Consider the following 22,554-nt stretch of genomic DNA (forward strand, 5'->3'; position numbering starts at 1 on the left):
TAAGTAGAGGAAAAAGATGCATTTTTACTAAGAAGAATTTGCACCTAAGTTAAGAATGTATGGTATTCTGATACAATATTTTTATTTCACAGGGCTCCACATGTTCTCAGGAGATAGTTCAGGACTGATAATAGTTTGGGATACGTCTGTGAAAGGAAGTTCTCAATGCCTGTTTCAACACTGGAAAATTAATAAAGTATACAGGTTTCTTAAACTAGCATTGTAATTTTTATGTGAAGTGTTGCATATCTCGTCACTTGATTAGAATTCATTTTTTTAAATAGACGTGTTTAAGTGGGAATAACTTGTTAGCAGTACAAAGTTGTGATTCATTGTCAGCATTCCTAAATTATTTCATATGCTTAATTGTGGTATACGAAACATTAAGATGCTTAAGGTTTAATAATGTCATATTAACAGGTAGATGTGATTTATTCTCTAGAGAAAACAATAAAATAGACAGTCACCTTTGTTAATGCCTTTGAGGCCTAGTGTTCAGTAAAGTGTTTCAATCAGCCGTGTTTCAGAAGTTCAGTCAGAATAGAATTTGCCTTGTGGTTACGAAAATCTTATTGCTTAGGGATCTACAATCAAACAATTTCCTTAACCGAATAGAGTGAAGAGAGCAGGAAAAGAGTAATGGAAGAGAAAAAAGAATAATAATGTTTACAAACATGAGTATTAAAACACAACTCTTCTTTTTTTCATCTTTCTTTAGGAAATAAAAGAAAATGATCTTAGAGGAACTCCAATAAATCATTTGGAGGTACATCCAAATGGAAGACGTTTATTAATCCATGCCAAAGACAGTACCCTGAGAATTACAGATCTCAGAATGTAAGTAGATTTGGGTATTAGTGGTTTAAAATTTAGTTAGCAGGGAAATTAGATTGCCAAAAACTGCTAGATATATAATTGTGAAGAAGAAAGATGTCCTAATAATTAAAGGTAGAAGTGTTAGTGTTGGAAATTCATTTCAAAACACTGTTGAATTGTAGGACTTTTGTGTAATGTTGGGTACATCTTTTAGAATAAAATATCTAAAATTGACTAGATTACTCAGGAGCTGAAGACAACATGAAAAATAACACCCTAATTTCCTAAAGATTGCGTTCACTTTGAAGAGTGGAATCTAGGCCTAAGAATAACTTTGAAATTTTAACATACATATATTTCTCTTAGTTTCATATTGGGTAGTGTCTGGAAAATTATTTTCACATTAAAAATTTAATGAAGATTGTCATCATATGCATTGAGTAATGCAATGATGTACATATTGTGTTTGTATTGAGCAGGTGGTGAGATTTTTTTAAACCTAATTCTTAATTACTTTCTTATTTTAATAGTTGTGAATGTAGTGCTTTACTAACAAATTGCAAGAAATGGGGTTGACAGAATTGCGGGAGTTCTTGAGGTTGGATGGGACCTGGAAAGCATCTAATCTAACCCCACTAATGAAAGGACAAGATTAGGTTGCTCAGAGCACTGTCCAACTGTGCTTTGAAGTGCTTTGAATGTCTCCATAGAGTAGATGTAGCATTAGCAATGTGGTCTAGTGTTTGTACACTTCCAAATTAAAAAAAAACAAAACAAAAAAAAAACCCACTTAATTGTAAATGGAATATGCTGTATTTCAGTTTGTGTCCATTTGCTACTCATCTCATTCTATCATTGGGTGAGACTTAGAAGAGCCTAGCTCACATCAGTTACATACATTGATAAGATGCATCTGAATGTTCTCCTTTGGAAAAACTTATTAAAGAATGCTCTTTGTAAATGATTTGTTGTTAATTTCATGGCTTCCATTCCTCACCTCACTGCAGAAAATCAACAGTCCCTGGTTTTCTACATGAAATTACCTGTGGGATATACCTTTGCTATCTGACATCATGAGAAACTGTGCTTGTTTATAGTGTACTTGTGTGTACACGATCTGTTTCCCCCCAAAACCTTGCTACTGAATGTATTGGATTGTGTCCTGGAGCAAGCTGAAGGCTTGCTAGTCCTAAAAGTGACTCTATCTGTTACTGTAAATGATAAATTATAATGACTGTTCTAGAAGGTTAAACTTATCCACTCAATGGAAGCCTGAAATCTGTAGATGAACTGAAATAACTTGTATATAACTTTTTTTTTTTAATTTTTATTTTTTTAAAGTAGATGTCCTATCAGAACCATTTCAGAATAGTGAAGAGTTGAAGTTTCAGAGAGAAAATTGGACATGCATATTTAATCTCTGTAGAGTTAACATGACATGCAATTGCACAATTATTTTAAGTCAATTTATCAGTAGAATACAGCATACCTTTAGCCATGTATTCCTTGTATTTCCTGTTTATCAGCTCTAGAGATCTTAGCAGGGTAAGTCAGATCAGTGAACTGATCCGGCTGAAAATCAACCTACAAAAGCAAATGATTAATTTAAATCAATTATCTATTCTAAATCATTTCATAGCTGCTAATACACTAGAGAAATGAGGTAGAGCCTGGGAAAATGAGGGTGGAGAGGTTAGCAGCAGGACTGCTGCTTTGACCACAGTCCGCAGTTACCCTGGCTTAAATCTATCAATAAACCACAGACTCAGATACCCGGGAATGATAACTTTGCACGTCATCATTAACTTTTCATTCCATGCATGAGAAAAGAGGGGGTGGAGGTCACAGATCAACACAATTCACTTTGACAGCTAGTTGTTCTGAGCTGTCCTCTTTCAACTTTTTTTTTGTTTTTTTTTTTTTTAAATCTTTTTGGATAATGTTGCTGTCCTTTCACTCAGGTATGTGATCACTGTTTTGTTTCAGACATTAGGATTTCTTTCATATACAAGTTAGTTTTGCATCTTACAGAGCTATTCTAGACAACAACTCAGAGATACTGTCTTTCTTTTCACGTAGCCTAAATTGTTCCTTGGGCAAATATGCTCTTGCACTGTGATCTTCAAAGCATCCAATGCTTGCCAAACGTAATTGTATTATCTCAGATATGTTTATTCAGAATACTGTTAACAGTAATGCGCCCTTCTTGTAGTATAAATCGCATTGCAATTCTCCCAGCCTATGTCCATTGCATCTGCGGTAACCTTTTAAAAATTCTTGCTTCAAAATCTGCAACACAGTGTAATTTCTTTCTCCCCTTTACACATTCATAGCTCTTCCAGCTCTATGTCATGTTAGAGGTGGCCTCTTACAAGCTGAGATGCTTGTTTAAATCCTATTGCCAGTTCTGCATTACGTGATTCTTACAAACTAGTTCATTTCTAGATGATCATGACTATGCTGACCAGTAGCTTCTTATTGATAAAGATTAATACTCTTAAGAAGGAAAATGATATTAAAATATTAATAATAAAAGAATCTGTGTCTAGAATTTTTTTATTCTTCTGCTACTTTTGTAATGAAGGAAATAATAGCCTAGAAAGTGTAAGGAGAGGTGCTAGATAAATTTATGCACCACTGAGTTGCAATTAAAGTCAAGAAACATAATAAAAGTGTTTATGGCAGAGCATTTTGGAATAATAATACTAATTTTTACATTGTCTTTGAAGTCCAGAATCAAGAAAATTTAAATACCTGTATCTGTCTACTCTCTATATCTAAGTATATACTTTTTCTAATGCAAGACAAAGGTGTATGCTTTCATGTATAATTTCAAGTTTGTTAAACATGTAGGGAAAATGAAGGGTAAGCATTGCACTCAACAAAAAGTGGGTGTTTGCGTACTTGCTTGGGAATCACTGTGTTTATTTTTCTGAGACAGGAAAGGGTTTGACAGGAAGTTGTCTAAAATATAAAGTATCTTTTACATTTACAAACTATTCTTTATCTTCAGCTTGGCTACAAAGAAATATATAGGTGCTACAAATTACAGAGAGAAGATTCACAGCACTTTAACGCCGTGTGGTACGTTTCTTTTTTCTGGAAGCGAAGATGGAAAAGCATATGTATGGAATCCAGAGACAGGTAATTATCTTATGATTTTTAAGTAAATTTGTCAGGATTAAGTTTTTTTTTTTTGCTTTTTGTTTTTTTTTTTTTAATTTGGGAATTAGGATTTATTGAACAAAATGTTTCTCGTTTCCCAAGACTGATCTAAGATTCTGAATATGTTAGGCCTTTGGAGAATAACGTTTCTTCATAAATTATTCCTCAGTCATAATTATTTTAAAATAACTTTGCTACTGAAATATTTCTGGAATATATCTAGATAAGAAAAGATAGAGGCTTCGTAATCTTTATTGTATGAGGTAATAGCAACAAAAACCAGCAGAAGGTAACAAGCGCTCTCTAGTTTTCATGACAAAAACTTGCCTTTGATTGTGATGTAAAGAATTTTTAAAAGGAAAAATACAAAATCATTTAAAACTGGCAGCTAGCCAACAGTTTCATTTTGAATTTCTTTCCATGTTTCCAATTAGATCACCTCACATCCATGCCACTACGTAACTTTTCTCAAAACTTAATACAAATAGATAAATACAAGTATGAGAGAGAGACTGTGTTAATATATTTTCACTTGGATTTCACTCTTTCTTACTTAATGTACTATGTATATATTAATGCGCAATGTACACAATGTGATCATCTGAAGCGCAAATTTTATTTCATTTTTCAGTAATGTTTTGGTCAGTTTTCACTCCTGTGGTCTCTGTTATCTAATTGAAATCTGCGACTAAGATAGATATCACTAGTGAAATAAAAGCACAGACACATGCTGTGTAACACCACCTTTCCAGAACTCGCTTACCAGAACAGCACAGTTCAGCTAACCTGATGCATCCTCTGGGGTTTCCTGTAGCTGTTGCAACAGCGCTAACCTTTCTGACTGCTTGAATAACTCAAAAGCTTGCAGTGCAGTGCTTTTTTTTTTTTTTTTGTCTTGTGCTACGTAATACTTTTCAATAAGGAAACTATATGAAGAGTTTATTTAAAGTGGTGGTCTCTTTTAATAAAGTAGTACATTTTAATAATACAGGGTTCAACCAACTCAAACGGTAATGTATTCTCTATGTACTTGAACTTTTCTATCCTACAGTATATATCATTTAAGTTGTTCAGCTGAATGTTTGACTCTATATTTTAATAGTATAGAAATGAATTAGTTTACAGCTTCAGAATCATTACCTACTTGAAAAATGTAAACAGAGTCTTGAAGTGTTTTGGCACTATGCAGAATACTGCAGTTAGTCATTTCCATGATACCAATAACTTTATTTCACTTCTGTAGGAGATCAGGTGGCAATATATTCCGAACTTTCCTTCACATCTCCACTTCGTGACGTTGCCTTTCATCCACATGAACATATGGTGTCATTTTGTGCCTTTGGTCCAAACCAACCAATACTTGTATATATTTATGATTATAAAGGTACAGTACAAACTCTCTTCATACATATATGTGTAACTTTTTTATTTCTTTAATTTTTGTTGTTATTTGCCTACTGTTTTTACTTCTTTTGACGAAAAAAAAGAAATGGTCAATTGATGATAGAAAATACCCTTATCCTTGGGGATACCAAAACATGACTGGACTTAACTCTGAGCTGGAAACTGGATTAGACACCAGAAGTCTTTCTTCTTCAATGATAGATGTGTTATTGTATGTTATTGTGTGATTCTCTCATGCACTTCTTGGCATTTAGGCAGCATTGTGCAAATACAGTGATCACTCGGAAAGTTATGCCTGCTTATTTCCATGGAAACTGCAGTAGATATGAAGAGCACAATAACAGTATTCGATACAGTGAATTCTCAGCTACAAAACACTTATGTTGCAACGTAGTCACCATTAGCAATGCATTTTCACTACTGATGAACAAGCACCAGCATTCTGTGCTTGTGAAAATCTGCACCAGGGAAAGTCACCCACTGGTTCGCAATTGCAGTGACTGTATTGTTGCTTGGAAAATGTTGCTCATGCAGTCCATCTTTCAACAGTCCAAACATATGGAAGTCAGAAGGCACCAAACCCAGGCTACACAGTGGGTGTGGTAAGACCGTCCCCTGTTGCCAAGGTTGGCACTTTGCTCTTCAGATAGGTATAGGGCCTGCTGTCGTTGCGAGAGAAAGGTGTTGTCTTAAGCTTGATTCTTCAGCTTAGTTGGCTTCACAGTGTAGCTGTCAGAGTTTATGGTTTGTCTAGGTACAAGGAAAGGATTACCCCTCTACTGTCCCACAGGGTAATGCATGTCACTTTACCTACTGAGGGCTGTGTCTTGAACTTTTACTTCAATATGGAATTTGCATCACTACTCCATGGACTACCGTTTTGACTTCTGCTTATACTGGTGACTCCATGTCTCTCAACTGGTAATGATGCAATCCAGGAAACTGTCACCTTCCACCTAGTATTAGTTCAGTAGGTCCTGACAGATTTGCATAGGGAATTCTTTCTGTTACTGTGTGATCGTGTGTGAGGCCCACATGGCATAATCTTTGCAATATTTAAACATTGCCACCATTCTTTCCAATGTGTTGAAGCTGATCTTCAGTTGTATATGCAGTTCCTTGGTTGTAATCTGCCATGGTGCAGTAACTGTGTCTGGCCACGTGGAATGTGGCCCACACCACTCACTACCTTACTGTGCTCACATCCACTCTTTGGTCTCCATAAACATTCAGCAACTGTCATAGAATCACTGAAGTTGGAAAAGACCTCTAAGTAGATCTTACATTCCAGTCATCCACCTACCACCAATATTTTCTCACTAAACCCTGTCCCTGAGTACCACATCTAAGCATTTCTTGAACACCTCCTAGAGTGGTGTCTCAACCACCTCCCTGAGCAGCCTGTTACAGCACCTGACCGCCCTTGGAGTAGAAATTTTTCTTAATAGCAGTAGGACTAGAGATAATGGCTTCAAGTTGTGCCAGGGGAGATTCAGGTTGGATGTTAAGAAAGGTAGTGGTGGTAGCTGAAAGTTGGACTACATGATTTTGGAGCTTTTCTCCAACCTTGGTGATCTATGATTCTAATATCCAACCTGAACCTCTCCAGTGCAACTTGTGGCAATTCCCTCTTGTTCTGTTGGTAGTTATTGCAGGCCAACACCTCACCACAACCTCCTTTCAGGTAATCGTAGAGAGCATTAATGTAACTCCTGAGCCTCCATTGGACTCTTTCCAAAAGATCCCTGCCTTTTTTGTTCTGGGGAGCCCAAAACTGAACATAGTACTCCAGATGAGGCCTTACCAGGGCAGGGGGAGGATCGCCCCCCTTGACCTGCTGGCCACACTCTTTTTAATGCACCCCAGAATGCCATTGGCCTTTTGTCCACAAGGGCATTCTGCTGGCTCATGGCCAAGCTGTCATCCACCAGGACACCCAGGTCCCTCTCTGCAAAGCTCTGTTCCAGCAGGTCATCCCCCAGCCTGTACTGGTGCATGCAATTATTCCTCCCTAGGTGATCACATCTTTGCTCCTGCTGTCTACACTTTTCTGATGCAAGCCAGGATACCGTTGTTTGATAAATGTCAGTGGCTGCCATTTTTTCTACACAGAGGGATTCTATTCCACACTTTGTTTCATATACACTTCCATGTCAGATGCCATTTTGTCAGATTGCCCTTCTCTCTGTTATATGGCAACAAAATGTAACAGGATATTGGTGGGAAGGTTCAGCCTCTACTGCTGTACCACCAACATCTGCCTCCGACATTTTGGGCCAGCATAATAGAATGTGAGGCATCATTTTTGGAGCAGCCTTTGTATTACTTAGAATCCCATTGTCATTATCAAGGTGGATTATGAAGTCAGAAAATAATATTGTTCTGAGAATTAGTGAACAGCTTAAAAGTCTCAGTATTTCATATTGACTTTGTTACTAAATAATTCTTAGTAGTTTAGAAGGTAATTATAAGGAGATCATATAGATTTTTTTTAATTAATGTCAAGCTTCTGATATGAATATGTGGTAGATAACATCTGTTTCCTATGTTACCTGCTTGTTAAAGAGAAGATGGTTAGAAATGCTAGCTGTGAATCTGTGGTCTGCAGAACAAAATCCAGACTGTTTTTTACAGTTTTCTCTGGTTTTGTGTTTTGTGGCTAGCTTTAGCAGTGTCACTGTTTCAATTAAGGACATAGATTCACACATCATATTAGGTTTTAATAGTAGATAATGTGAATAAGAATGAAGCATTAAATTTTGCTTATCTCCAACATATTTTTTGTTTGATTTATATTTGCTATGAATGTAGGTTTATAAAGCTAATCCTGACTTTATAACTTTGCTTTTTAAATAACGTGCACTAATGAGATTACTCATATCAAATCTCACAGTTCAAGTTATTTGTCTATTGAACCACTTGACTTTTACAGGAAAGTAAAGTGGAATGACTCTGCAGTCAGTATTTAGTGCTAAACTTGATCCTAGTAAGGAACGTGCATTCTAGAGAGCAATGGAAAAATTGTCAGTTGAAGGATTCCTTTAAAACAAGTTTAGTACTGTTCAGTAGGCAGTGAATCTTTAAAAAGCTAATAATGTGTGTGAATGTATATTTAGAGATCACACTGATATCACACTGGTAGTTATTTGTATCATCTGACTTTAACTAAGTCACTGGTGACAGTAAGATTTTGCATAGGTTGTGGGTTTTTTTCTACATTATCTGTTACTAACTTTTTGTTCCTTTTCTGGCTGAAAGCACACACTGCTTTCAGAAGATAGCTTTACTGCTATAGTATTGAAAGAGTTAATCATACAGTAATACTAATTTTAGTCACTGACACAGTTTTTTCAGGCTCCAACAGTATGTGTTTTACATGCAGCAGAAGTTTTATAAATATCTTGGACAGAAGTTACATGTAAAATACTGTTAACGTTTATTGGCTTGAGACCACAGTGTGAAAATTACAAAACTCAAATTATTTGTTTAAATGAGAGTACGCACAGCTTCCATCAGAAGTATCCTGTGCTAGATGAGTCAGCTGCTTCCTAAGAAGGACTCCTGTACCTATAAATGTGTCTAATGAGGAAATTTTCAGAACAAGTAAAAAGCTTACTTGAACTTATTGCAAGTTATATACTTCCTTGCTTTTGAAAATATTTTTCCACCATCAATGTTTCCTTGTGGAGAATGCCATTGTTTATCAGCAATACCATAATATGAGTGCAGAATGAAAGGTTACCAAACAGATAACAGAAGGGAGACATTGTGATCAGGAAGTACATGGGGAAAGTTTCATGTCTTTTTGAGGTTTTCCCCTTAGTGCTATTAGTACAAATTCTGATGGTGTTTCACTGAAGGCATGACTGGCAAAATGATGGTGGTCACTGAAATGTTTTTTGTCTCTTGACAATGTAAGTCTTCACCTGACACTTTAATATTGTTTGTTTTTTTTTTTTCCACAGTTGCACAACAAGAAGCTGAACTTGTAAAGGATCTCAGCTCATCACTTAGCACATCTGCACCAAGGGGACCACAAATCAGTAGCAGTTTTTCTGAAATTCCTATGCAAAAAAGTTCAGTGATGTCTCCAGCAGATCAGTTTGTCAGTGTTGCAAGAACATCAATGCGAATGCAAAAGTTGAAACAAAAACTTGATTCTGTAATGGTAAGTCAATTTTTTGTAATTTACAGGAGTATACAGTTTTCTCAGTCAAAGTTCATATTCTTGGAGTAGTTTATGTAGCAAACATATGTGCATAGTCTGAAGATCTCTTCAGAAATGAACACATATTTCTGTGATGTTAGTGCACCTGTGACTAACTCTTTAGAAGAGATCAATCACATAAAGCTTAGTACCTGAGGTTTTTTAAAATCAATTATTGGTGATAAGGAATCAATTTTTTTCAATGCCCATTGCCATTCATACTATCTACTCCCTAGATCATTATGGCCAAGCTTTAGAAAGGTTATTGGTTGGTGGAAGTTATTTCTTTTCATCTATTCACCTATAAAACTGTGTTTGGCCTAAGAGGCAAGGAGTTTCATGTCAGAGGACTGACTGTAGGGCTCAGCTGTGTAGAGATGAATTGCCTTCTGTTGGACACAGCCGTTTCCAGCCAGCTCCAAAAAAGGCAGTATGGACTCACTTCAGAGTGAAACTGAAAATGATCTGAAAAGCGTATGGTACCTCTAGAAAAGGATAGTAAAGGAAATATTTAGTTGCAAGGAGACAACAGCAGAGAAGGTGCAAAGAGAAGCACATGAGGAGGCATGTTTGGAAATAGAGAGGAGCTGAGGAGGCACAAAGGACATGAAGATGAGGAAGAAACACAGAACCATACACAAATGGAGCAACAGAACAAGATAATGGAAAAGATGCAAAGGGAAGTGCAGGAGAAGATGTGTGAGGACACAATAGAAAAGATAGAAGGAGGTACATCAATAAAAGAACTGCAACCCATGAGAAATCCCTGCTGGAGCAGGTACAGCTCCTGAGGGGACTTTGGCCTATAGAGGACTCACACCAAAGCCATTGAAAAGGGTAAGAAAGAGTGAGAAACCAAGAAAACCTACTTGGCATTAACGCATCTCCTACACCATCCAGTGCTTTACCAAAGGGAATAAGTATAACACAGCATTAAAACAAGCCATCTAGAAACTACAAAAAGGGAAGAAGAGGTGTTTCAAATGAAGCTGAGGCAGATAAAGAGGAAGGAGAGATGTTTTGTTTCAGTATTTTTTTATTGTTTTGCTTGTTTCTTGGTATCTGAATTGACAATTAAAAGATTTTGTAATTGGCAATAAATTCAATTAAGCAAAATTCACCAACTTGAGACTAGCTCGCTTTTGACAAGAATGCAGAATATTTCAGAACCATGCAGTTGTAATTAATATTCACAATTACATGAACTGCATTTGGTTTTCCACATATTTTTCATTTTAAGTACTTTTGAGTGCATGTTGATTTTTATGTAGCCTTAGGCATTGTCTGCATTAATAATAATGAAGCAGAAACATACAGGTGATTAAAGTACTTGTTACTGAGGATTGTGTAGCTACTCTCATCAAATCTTAGGGGTTTTGGTAGGATTATGTCTCGTCTTGTTCTCTGGCCTGTACATCCCTATTATGCTTGTGTTTTGAAATTACCCAAAGGAGAGCTATCTCAGCCCTGAGATTTCTGGACTGCAATCTCCTAGTGAACCTCATTATTAAATCCGATACTAGGGCATGGCTAATGCTAGCATGTGGCTGCTATCTGTACATCTGGCCACACATAAGGAAGCAAGCCTTGTTTATTTTTCGCTTAGTTCTTCCTCTTCAAGTGAGCCCTAGTGCTTTGAAGTTGATAATGAAACAATGAGAGACATAGTACGGAGATAACTGAGCATCTAACTTTGCATTTGGGAAGAGTTCTGTAGGAAGATTTCCAAGGAGAAAAGATTCTTGCTCTTCTGCATGTCTTCATCTGAGGAAGAAGATGTGGATAATAAATTTCTTGGAGGTTTTTTTGTTTTTTGTTGCAGCTGTTTGATCCAAGAATTCTGGTCGGTGGGAGACAAATCTGTTTTAGTAGAGTCATGTAACAGTTAGACTATAGAATGATGATTGTGAGCCTTTAGTTTTGGTTTCTGTAGAATACATTGAGGTCTTCTGACAAGAATTTTGCACTACATGTTTTCTGTAGTTAGATGAAATGGTGTAAACTTACTCTGTGTTTAAGAGAATGACTTTCAGCCGCTATCGTTTGGTAATCCTAAACTCCCATTTATAAACGAAAGACCGGTTCATCCTGAACAAGTCCACTGAGAGCAGAATCATGATCAAAGTCTTGGGCAGCATCCTCTAAGCCCTCTGCTCATGAATCATATATAAGAGAAATTTTGGATAGGTCATCTGATCCCTTTCACTGTATGGGTTTCTAAACAGTGAAGGATGGCATTTGAAAAAGTCCACATCCAGTCTGATGTCTGTCCCAGAGCAATGTTTAATAAAACTTGGAGACCTTCCTTTCAGAGATTTATGAAAAACTGAGATCTTGGGCAGAAATTTCAAAAGGACTTGTGATGCTCATATTTTCATCAATCTAGAATGAGAATCACTAGAGACTTCCTTTCCAGTGGGAGACAGGAGTACTTATTGTATGCACCTGTGATGCCCATCAGCCTTGTTAGGAATCTGAATATCTTCTGGGCTGGTGAGTAAGGAAGCCCTACTTGTGCAAAAGCAGAACCTAGATACATGCATCACTTCGTTCTTTTAACATAATAATTGTCTAGGTCTTCCATTAGGTAGAAACAGTGAAAGAACTGATTATTTACCTTTGTGATTTATCAGCAATTGCAGTAATACTGCAAATCTTTCCTGACTTTTAAATCTTGTTGTATCCAGTAGAGGCCAGGCAGTTGTAGAGAGCTGTAAGGACTCCTCTGAACCCCCTCTTCTCCAGATTAATCATTCCCAGAAATGGTGGTGAAAGATGATCACCATGACAAACAACCACAGCCTTTTAAAGCTTTATGCCCCAGATAAGTAGAAACCACTCCAACATGTACTTGTGTGCATGTTCTTGGATCTGTGGATACAATTTTCTTTATGTGCTGCTGTTACTATACAATTGCTCTCTGCAGCACTGATGAAGTCATTAACAGCCCTCATGGTAAATCCAGAGAAGACCAGTTCTGTGGTTCTGCCTGAAGTTCTGAATGCTCACCTCATCCCTTCTACCCTGTGGAGATATGTAAGTGTGCAGTATGCCTGCCTTGGTTGAAATCATTGGTATTGTTGCCAGGAGCTGTTGGAAAAGGATGTAGCTGTGAGCATGCATAATAGAAGTCTGTGAATGATGATGCTCCCTCACAGGGATTTTTTAAGTTATAAGAACAGGAATTCCACAGCAGTGAGGGACCTCTGTAGCCAGGACACAGGTGTGTTCCGAAAAATTTATAGCTTTTCTACTAAGTCTTCCAAAAACAGCCATCATCGTTTGGACTTTATCCTGCTTCATCACTGATATTCTTATATTTCATGATAGTCCTGAAATGAACAGAGGTGTTTCTAATGCTCAGCATAAATTGTTCAGCAGTGTTTCCTTGGGTAGGTAGCACTACTCTGGGTGATCGAAGAGGTAAATTAACACTAGGTGAAACAAGCAGTTAAAGAAGAGCAGTACTGGAAAGAAAAGACTTAGCACAGATAACATCAACAGACAGAAGGGCTCGTAAAGAGGTTAAAAGGGTAGTAAGCAAGAGAAATCCAGTTCTTGTAGACTAGAACCGCTCTGCAGTGTGAGGCATGTACAATAGGTTAAAGACACCTCTTTGCAACACTGGAGGCCCGGGTTCGAATCCGCCCTGTGGCACAAGTGGTAGAAGTGCTGCTCTGCTACACAGGAGGCTCGAATCCCGGGGGTTGGACTCTAAGGTCCCTTCCAACCCGCACAAGACTGTGATACTGTGATAGGTGAGAATGACTCTCGTGCACTCATAAGGTGCACTATTTCTTCAAGTTAAAGATACTAATGTAGATGCAATTTTAGTTTTACTTTCTTGGAAAGTAGTAATGCATGTAGACTGAAAGACTGCTCAATTCTGCTATGCATGGGAACATTTTATGGGATTTTTCAGTGAATCGCATGTGGTGCTTCTGCCTTGACTTGCAGGCATGGCGTAGGAGGAATGTCTTCCTTTTCTTTGGAAATTTGCAAAAGGTTTGCGAAGTCATTGTAGTAGATTACCTTAAAATATTTACTAATCAGTCTTCCACTTAAAGGTTTATTAAAGCAGTCCAGTCTGCACAACTTGGATAAAATAATACAGTGACTGTTCTTTTTTTAAGACCACACAGTTTACTTACCACAGCAAAGGTTTCTTAAACCTCCAGTGCAAAGGCATGCTCAGATTATGAAACCAGTATAAACAACCAGGTAAATCCAAGTTGTTCCATGAATAGCAGAACATATGAAGCATGATTTCCTGTGGTTTTGTTTTGTCTCCTTCCTGCCTGGTTTTAATTGCATTTGACAGAGACTGTTGTTTACCAGCTTTTGCCAATGTTTCTGTTAATGTATAGACTTATTTGAGTTCTTGTTTTCTATTCTACAATTTGTTTTCATTGAATTCATCACCTAGCACCTTCCTGTGCTCACATCCACTGTTTTGTCTCCATAAAAATTCAGCATGCATCTGTGAATGTTAACAGATGCCATTTTTTTCTGCATGAAGGACTTCAGTAACACACATTTGCTTCATATGCACTTGTGTGTTCAATGCCTTTTCTGTCAGACTGCCCCTCAGCTGCCATCTGTCACACAGCAACAACATGTAACAGAATATTGGTGGGAAGGTTCAACCTCTACTGCCATACCACCAGCATCCACCTCTGATGTCATGGCCTAATGTAATGAAAGAGGAAACATTTATTTTGGAGCAGCCCTCCATTGTATGACTTATTTCTTCCTCAGGGAATTAATGCTAAGGTACATTTATATTCTCAGAAGTGTTTGATAGAAAAACATTTAACCAATTTTCAGACATTAAAAGATTAATGATAAATTAAAAGATAAATGCTTTTCTTTCAGTGTTTCTATTTATGTACTTAAAATTTCACTTTCACTTATCAATCAAAATGTGTGTTTATATCTTTTCATAATGAGAGTACTATATGATGTGTAAAATGAAGAAAAGTGCTGCTTGTAGAGGTAAAATATCCAAGCTGTGATTTATTTCTTTTTTTTTAATTGGTCAAAAACTCCACGCAGTAGCTTGAGAGAGAAAAAAACTTAATGACAACATCTGTTTATACTCCTTAGTACTAATCCTGGAATCAATTATATGTTGGCTGCCCCATCTCTTAGTATGTGAGTAATTCTAAATTAAGAATGTTTGGCTTTTCCAGTCCTCCTCACAGCATATTTCTGTGTAAAAATATTATGAAAATGTTATGGAAGTGATTGCCAAAATTCTGTTACTCAGGTTTTTCTGTGCAATATGTGGAGTTCTTTCCTATACACAGAACTAACAACTGTTTGTGGATTTTTTTGGTTCTTTGACCATATTGCTATAACATAATTCATCAAGAGAGTAGGTACTGGGAGAACATCCAGAAGCATTCTACCTCAGATTACATTTAATATATTGAACTTTGATAATTATGCTATATGACTGGATTTTGATATCTGATACTTCTGGTATGTTCTGTTTTCCTTTCCATGACTTCCACTTCATATAGAAAGTATGTCAGGCATGAGAAGTGTATTGCAGTCATTTTCTGGCATAAAACTATAGCCATTGTAACTGTTTTATATGAGGATGAGTTAAGATGATGATAAACGTTTGAATGGGTCTGGAATTTGCCGATTGATCCTTTAATTTTTTTTTTCAAGTCACCTTAGTTTTCGTACCATTAATGTTTGTCTAATATTAAAGAAATGTCACTCGTTAGTTTTTTCACTGCTGAACAGAGGGGACAGGGATATCTGAGCAATGCTATGTTTATTCAAATCATAGAGCGGAGAAGGCTTGGCTCACTCATACAGGTAAAAGAAACAGATTATACCTGCTTGTGCAAGCTGCCTTATTATCACCAAAGTGTGGAGAAAGCAGCTTTTGTTAACAAGGACATTTTATGCAAGAAAAGACCATAAACATACACTGATTCAATTCACTTAATAACATGGTTGCCCACTTTTTAAATTAATGTTTATTGTGATCTGAGGTACTTTCCTTCAACATGTTGGGTGTGGGAGGAATGCAGTTTGTGGCTCTAATACTGAAATACTGTAAATCAAGAGAAGTGTGGATGCCCCTTCCTTGGAGATGTTTGAGGCCTGGTTGGATAGGGCCATGGCAGTCTGATCTAGTACTTCATCTAGTGGCTGCCAACCCTGCCTGTGGCAAGGGGATAGGAACTTGATGATCCTTGTGGTCCCTTCCAACCCAAGCCATTCTGTGCTGATTCTGTGATATGCAAGATTAAACCTCAGTGGATTTTTAATAAAGTTTTTCAAATTCCTTTTGTTTTACTGTTAACTGGAGTAAGCAATGCGTTTCTTATTCAAACAAAAACAGATTAACTATAAATTTACATTCAAAAGTGCTGCTTTATTATGAGGAAATTGTCAGGGTTGTTGGTTTTTTTTTGCTGTTTTTTTTTTTTTTTCGCTTTCTCTATATTTGCATTACAGTTAATGTCTGGAGTAAGCAAATGGAGACTAACATAAACTACAATTTCTGTTTAAACACTTCATTTTAGAAGCAACGTAACTAAATGCGAAGTGGTTTGTAGAAATTCACTTTTTTGTGGTCTAGAGTAGTAGGAATGATAATGAAGTCTTCACTGGAGAAAAAAAAAGAAATAAAAATCACCTTTTGAACATCTCTGGAAAAGCAAAGAAATCAGAAATTCTGCCTAGAAAAAGATTTTATGTGGTAGGAAAGGCCTAGAGTCTAAGAAAATAATTTGGTAAAGGTGAATAATGCTGGGAAGGAGCTTACAAATGCCTGACTGTTTACATGGTTAACTGAAACTGCATGCTCTTCTTAGGATTATGTCCTGATGGCTTTTACCATCAAATGGAGAGGAATAGGTTTCTATACATATTTGAACTGCTGTCAGTCAAAGTGTTAATAGTGTCTGTTTTCTTTAGAAGAAGGAGAAATAAAATCATAAGACAATCATTGGGTCCATTTTGAATAAAATGGAAGTTATGTCGATTTTCATTCTTTAAAAAGGTTATTTTTTTTCTTTAACTGCTAAAGAAAAGTCATGGATTTTTATTATTTTTTTTTTCTGGTCATATTTTTGATAGCAAGAATCAAAACCAACCTTGATAGAGTCCACAGTTTATGTGTTGCCTATAGGGTTTTTACTGTGCTAACAGATCTAGTTTTTACTGCTATTCTGATGCCATTGGTGAGTTCTGCTATCATCACAGAATTGTATGGGTTGGAAGGGACCTCCAGAGATCACTGAGTCCAACCCCCATGCTGAAGCAGTATTTCCACGCATGTTTGTATGCTGAAGAAATACCAGTTGTCTCCAAACCAGGAAAGATCATACTCTCTGAATAGGACTGAGTGAAGCTGCATAGCATAGCCTAGAATTAACTGTTTTATACCTTGAACAAAGAATTTGGTTTTCTTTGTGGCTAAAAGAAAGGAACTTAATACTTCAAACATTTAATTCTTAACAACAACAACAAAATCTCATATAAGAAGGAAGAAAGATTTTATGGTAAGCCTGTAATTGAAATGCAGGAACTCTGTGGTGTTACTGAGGAATGGAATATATATAATTGCTGTGAGCTGAGATACATCTGCTACAGACAATGCATTTGTTCATACTGTACAAAACTGAAAGAGTAAGAGGTGGTATAGAGCTGGCCAACTTGATTTGACTTGCAAATGGGCATGTATATATGGAAATCTTGCTTGTATTGATTGGAAAGATCATAAAATTGCATCGGTATGAAAAAAAAAAAAAAAAAGGGTCCTTGTCAGCATGTGAAGTTTTGCAGTATTCTGTTTTTCTGTCTCTCAGAATTCACTTTTAATGTGAAAACTAGTTCTACTGAAAGTGCTTATTTGCATAATTTGCATAGAGCTCCCTAAACACACACACAAAAAAAGAAGAATGCAAATCAGCTTTGTTTAAACTGGGCAAAAATTATCTAGATATCCTCTTATTGCTACAAGAACTACACAAATGTTATAACTCTTAGTTTTAGTTAATTCAGGATAGTAGCAAACTGTGTCTTTGATAAAGCTGTGGTTTTGGCATGAAGCAAGCAAAGCCTGTTGTGAAAAATAAGTAGATTGATGGTTGGTCATCTTAGCCAACTTTGCTCATTGTTGTGAAGATATTTAGCAACACCTTCCCTCAGCATGAATTTCAAAATAAAATAAAATAAATTGGAAGGTTGCTTCACTTTATTCTGTAGCCTTCTGTATCTGCTGTAGGAAAATTAATTACTCTTCTATACCTAGAAACACCTATGTGAATCATTGGTTCACTTTTTAAAGCTGAGTGATTCCTTTATCTGTTATAATATTGTCAGTTATTTTTTTTCTTTCTGGAGCTTTTAAGAGATTTTAATACTTCTTGGGAGCATGGCATTGAGATTGTAAAAACTTATTCTGCATCTACTTCAGACAGGCAGTCTTGTGTATTTCACTTTCAGTGAACTTCCCTGCTATTAAGGGAACGAATGAATCACTCTTGTCAGATTTCTTTCATTCAAAACGGAGGTGTCCAACCTTTTGGCTTGCCTTGGCAAGTGAGTGAAGAAGAATTGTCTTGGGTTGCATGTAAAATATATAATATAGTTAATGTTTGTCATAAAAATGAGGGCCGCTAAACCATAAATCAAGCAGATTGGACACGTATGATTTAAAGCTTCGTCAAATCTCGCTTTCATAAAGGCATGGTGGGTTGGTGGGATTTTTTTCCTTTTACTTTTAAAGACTTGGAGAAGAACAATAAGCTAGATCTTATTTTGCATTTTAAAAAAGCTGATTTTCTTAAATCTATGAGAGCACTTTCACTTCTAATGTATGTGTCTAGTGCATTTGATTTAAAAGCGTATGTAATGATTCTTTGGGCAATACAGCAGGAAAATAAAGATAAATGAATTAAATGCTGTACATGAATGTTTTGTACGTGTTTTGTATTTCTCATAGTAATTCTCATGTAATATAATTCAAGCACCACGATCAAGACAATTTTCTCTTGATTCTCTCCCCCTCCCCAGGGTGAGCCAGAGAATTAAGTGTTTCTAAGAGCTAGTTTTAAATAGTTGACACTGTTTAGTTTGATTACCAGAGGTTGATACATTCAGCCTGTCTTTATTCCCTATTGCACTGGAAACCTGATATAGAGAATCTCCTTTGGCAGGGGGGTTGAACTGAATGGTCTCTGGAGGTCCCTTCCAACCCCTATGATTCTGTGATTCTGTTGAATCAGTTTTTTTTCTGTCAAAGGAATTCCAAGAAGTTACATGAATATTCTTAGCTGGAAAATACTCCTTTGTTCCATTGGTAATGGAGAAAACTATAATGTGCCCCCATCACAGAATTCATGCAAGGGACTGATCTTCTAATTTGTCTTCCTGCAGAAATGCTCCCACTGGAGTTAATGGTCAGTAACAGGAGATGAAATAACTGGGAAACTGAGCTCAACATGTTAGCATAACAAGAATACTTTTCTGTGTTGGAGTAAAGACATAAACTAATGGCTTTCTTCTATTATTGTCTACCAGAGAAAACTTCATATTTATGAAACTTAATTGCTTACATATGTAAGTTTAGCAAAAACCAGATTGGTTCTGGTTGTTATTCTGAACAGTCCTTGCCATTCTGCTTACATTTCACAATTGTTGTTTATTAACATTCAGTTAAATTGACTAATATCTAGATGTTTTAATGCTTTTATATCATGTCCGCTGGTTGTTCTAGTTGCTCACCATCCCTGGAGACTTTCAAGGCCAGCCTGGACCAGGCTCTGGGCAGCCTGATCTAACTACAAATGTCCCTGTTCATTACAGGGAAGTTGGACTAGATGGCCTTCAAAGTTCCCATCCAGCTCTACAGATTGTATGATTATTTCTGACCAGTTTTGGTATATAGTCCTAAGAATTGTATGCAGTTGCTGAGAGGGTACAATTTTTATCAGGTGCTTCTTTCAGTAGAGTTAAATCCATTTTACTACTTAATATCCAAATATACTTAGATTGAGGTCTAGTGTAATAACGCAGAAGAGATCACAGATATCCTCCATGTCTTGGTCAGGTTACTCAACGTGCATTATTGGTGCTGTATTGCTTTCAACCCAGAACACCTGCCAGTGGCCAAATACTATGTCTTATTGAAACCCTTTGAACTGTTTACTATATGACAGAAATAATACTTACACAAATTATACTGCTTCTGGAAGTAAGCCACTGACTCTCTTTGTTCTAGCTGTCTCCATTTTTTTAAGTAGAATTTAAAAGCCAATAGATTGAAAGTTTGAAAATTGTCAGTGTGATATTTTGGCCCCCAAATGAAGTTTAAGAGTCTGATTAAAGATTACTGAAGTCTAAGAAAGTTCATTGCTGAAAGCAGGGTTTTAGTTGCACTAAGTGACCATACTAGGCTGTGAAATAGGCTCAATTTTTGAAAGGGTTAACAGTAATGTGTATTTTTTTAATGTAAAGTAATTCTCCCCAAAATTTTAGTATTCAAATTTGTTTTGAAGGGGAAAATTAAAAATATTTTAAGATCTACTTGCCCTTCCCTCTTGCCAATTTACCAAAGGAAGCTAGATAAAACATTTAACAAATAGTGAAATTCTTGATTTGATTATGTGAAAACCCCTGATACTCATTTATTTTGCATAGCCTCTATGGAATAATGTGTCGAATAAAGCTTGGGAAAGGTTTATGCATTGTACAAGCTTCATGCATGCCAGGAAACTCTACAGCAAATCAAATTTTAACTACATTATCTTTGTTATTATGGAAATCATGGCTACAGGTATTTTTTGTGTAGCTTACTTGAAGGATAAAGTATGCTATATTGACTTGCAGAAAGAAATTTGGTGTTGGGACTGATTTAAGACTTTTTTTTCATCTTGGACTAATATTATGTAATCTCTTCTTAGATGTTGCATTGTTTGAGTACTGAAAAGTGAGAAGTAACTATCCTATTGTGTTTTATAACCATATATAATATATAAATGACATTTAATTTTTATGCACTAAGATGCAACAAGATGATAATGCAGACTTTTTTTTTTACTCTTTTCACAACTTCAGAATTTTTGTCTGAAAAAATGCAATTTGATGTGTACATCTGTCAATACTTTTTCCACTATGAAATGTTCGAAAAAACCTACCCATGGAAATTGCTTTTTGCCATCTGCTTGTCTTATATTTCTTCCTATATTTTAATAATGCTTCAGAATAAGTAATTATTTCTCTATTTGATGTTGCATCAAGTAACCCAGGAAATTACACTTTGGTTTCTGATTTGTCTTTCCTATTACAGACGAGCTCAAATCTCTTGCTTCCTGCTCCATCATCACTGTCTCCAGACTCCAAACTAAGACTGCCAAACACTTTGAGCACTCCATTGAATCCTCTGTATTCTTTCTCAGGTAAAAGCAGTGTGTTTCTTTCTTTATATGCTTACTCTCTCTACTGAATGGGTCAAAACTTCTGTTTGGTTTTTTGTTGTTGTTGTTGTTTTTTTCTCTGTAAATATTACTTTGTAGCTCTTTCAGGGAACAGCCAGTTTGCTAAATGTGATTATCACATCCCACCCATGAGGGGATATGTGACCAGATTTGCAAACCCTTCAGTTAGATACAGTTGAAACAGCACTCAGAGTCCAAAAACAATCATTGGTTTTAATGAGAATCTGCAGTGCAGTTATCTTAAAAGCATTGACACTCTTAGGATTCTGTTATCTAAGCTGCGCAGATAGACTATGCAACTTTATAGAGCCTTGCATAACTTAGCAAGTTTAAAAGACAGGGGAAAAATGGAGAAAGAAAGAGATGAACTGAGAAAGAGATCCCTGATAGAGGTGCCAGGGTTGATCCAGCCAGTGCTGGTCCTCTGTGAGAACGCTCGTTCAGAACCTCACCTGAACTTCCCTTGGGAATCCTTGTATGCCTGCTAGATCTGTGGGGTCCGCAATTATTACAAGTTGGTCCCTCTGTCCTTCTTGAACATTTCTTGGGCCAAAATGAGGCCAACAAGTCTCCACAGTGATCCCTCCTCCAATCACCTCTTGAGCTGTTTGTCTATTGTCATGGCAGTGGTTTTATTTTGCGTGTATTTGAGGCAATTCCAGGCATACCACAGATACAAGAGTTTCTTGTAGATCTGCTACAGTGATGCTGTTCATAATAAAGTGCAGTGTAATACAATCTCATGCTGTATCTGTTCTCTTATAATATTATAATACTATTTTTCTTTAAGTTGTACATTTCTTTATTAGTGCTGTAAGTTGCTAGAACTGCATGTGATTGCCAGAGTTTCTTAGTTTAACATTTTGTTTAATGTATCTTGAACACAGGCACTGCAGAACAATGAAATCATATTTTTAAAACCATAAATAATAATGTAGGAAAACAGCAATAAGAAAAGTAGTTTTAGTGCTTCTAAACAGTAGTTTGTTTGCACTTGCATTTTGTCTATGTTTAAGAGGTCTTTTTTTTTTTTTTTTTTTTTTTTTTATCTAAAACATCTTGTGTTCCAAGGTTTTGAGAAAAATATAAACAATGAACCTGTGTGTTTTTGTGGTGCTTATTTACCACAGTGGAATCCTAGTTTCCAAGTGTTTTTGGTTTTGTATCTTTGAGAAAAGTAATAAGTCTGTGGAATGGTGAACTGGAGAAAGGTAGCAGAGATTTAAAATGTTGATAGTACAGAAAGCAATGGTATTATATACAATTATCTCCTAAAGGAAGATCGTCTTCTTTGCAAATCATGTTTGGATTACATTTTGTGTTTATTAAGAACTAGTCCTTAGCATGTACCAGAAGATGAACCAACCTTGCAGTCACTTGTGGATTCAGCACAAATGGCTAACTACCAATTCAGTTCTTCATTTGTTTTTCTATTTTAAGAAAAGAACTGTTAGAGCCTTAACAATATCCCTGTATATAATTCAGAGCAAGTTC

General features: G+C 36.3%; 1 protein-coding gene across 5 annotated transcripts in view; it reads left to right on the plus strand.

Moving 5' to 3' along the window:
- Positions 1-22,554, plus strand: part of AHI1 (Abelson helper integration site 1) — a 79,922-nt gene that overhangs the window by 18,152 nt on the left and 39,216 nt on the right. For all 5 annotated transcript variants that reach the window (XM_015858435.2, XM_015858433.2, XM_015858436.2 and 2 more), the window contains 6 exons: positions 93-196; positions 719-837; positions 3,830-3,960; positions 5,225-5,365; positions 9,351-9,553; positions 20,913-21,021. In XM_015858435.2, coding sequence (XP_015713921.1) covers positions 93-196; positions 719-837; positions 3,830-3,960; positions 5,225-5,365; positions 9,351-9,553; positions 20,913-21,021 — 807 coding nt within the window. The remainder of the gene's footprint in view (positions 1-92; positions 197-718; positions 838-3,829; positions 3,961-5,224; positions 5,366-9,350; positions 9,554-20,912; positions 21,022-22,554) is intronic.

Source organism: Coturnix japonica, chromosome 3, assembly GCF_001577835.2.
Source record: "Coturnix japonica isolate 7356 chromosome 3, Coturnix japonica 2.1, whole genome shotgun sequence".
In the NCBI taxonomy this organism is placed as follows: domain Eukaryota; kingdom Metazoa; phylum Chordata; class Aves; order Galliformes; family Phasianidae; genus Coturnix; species Coturnix japonica.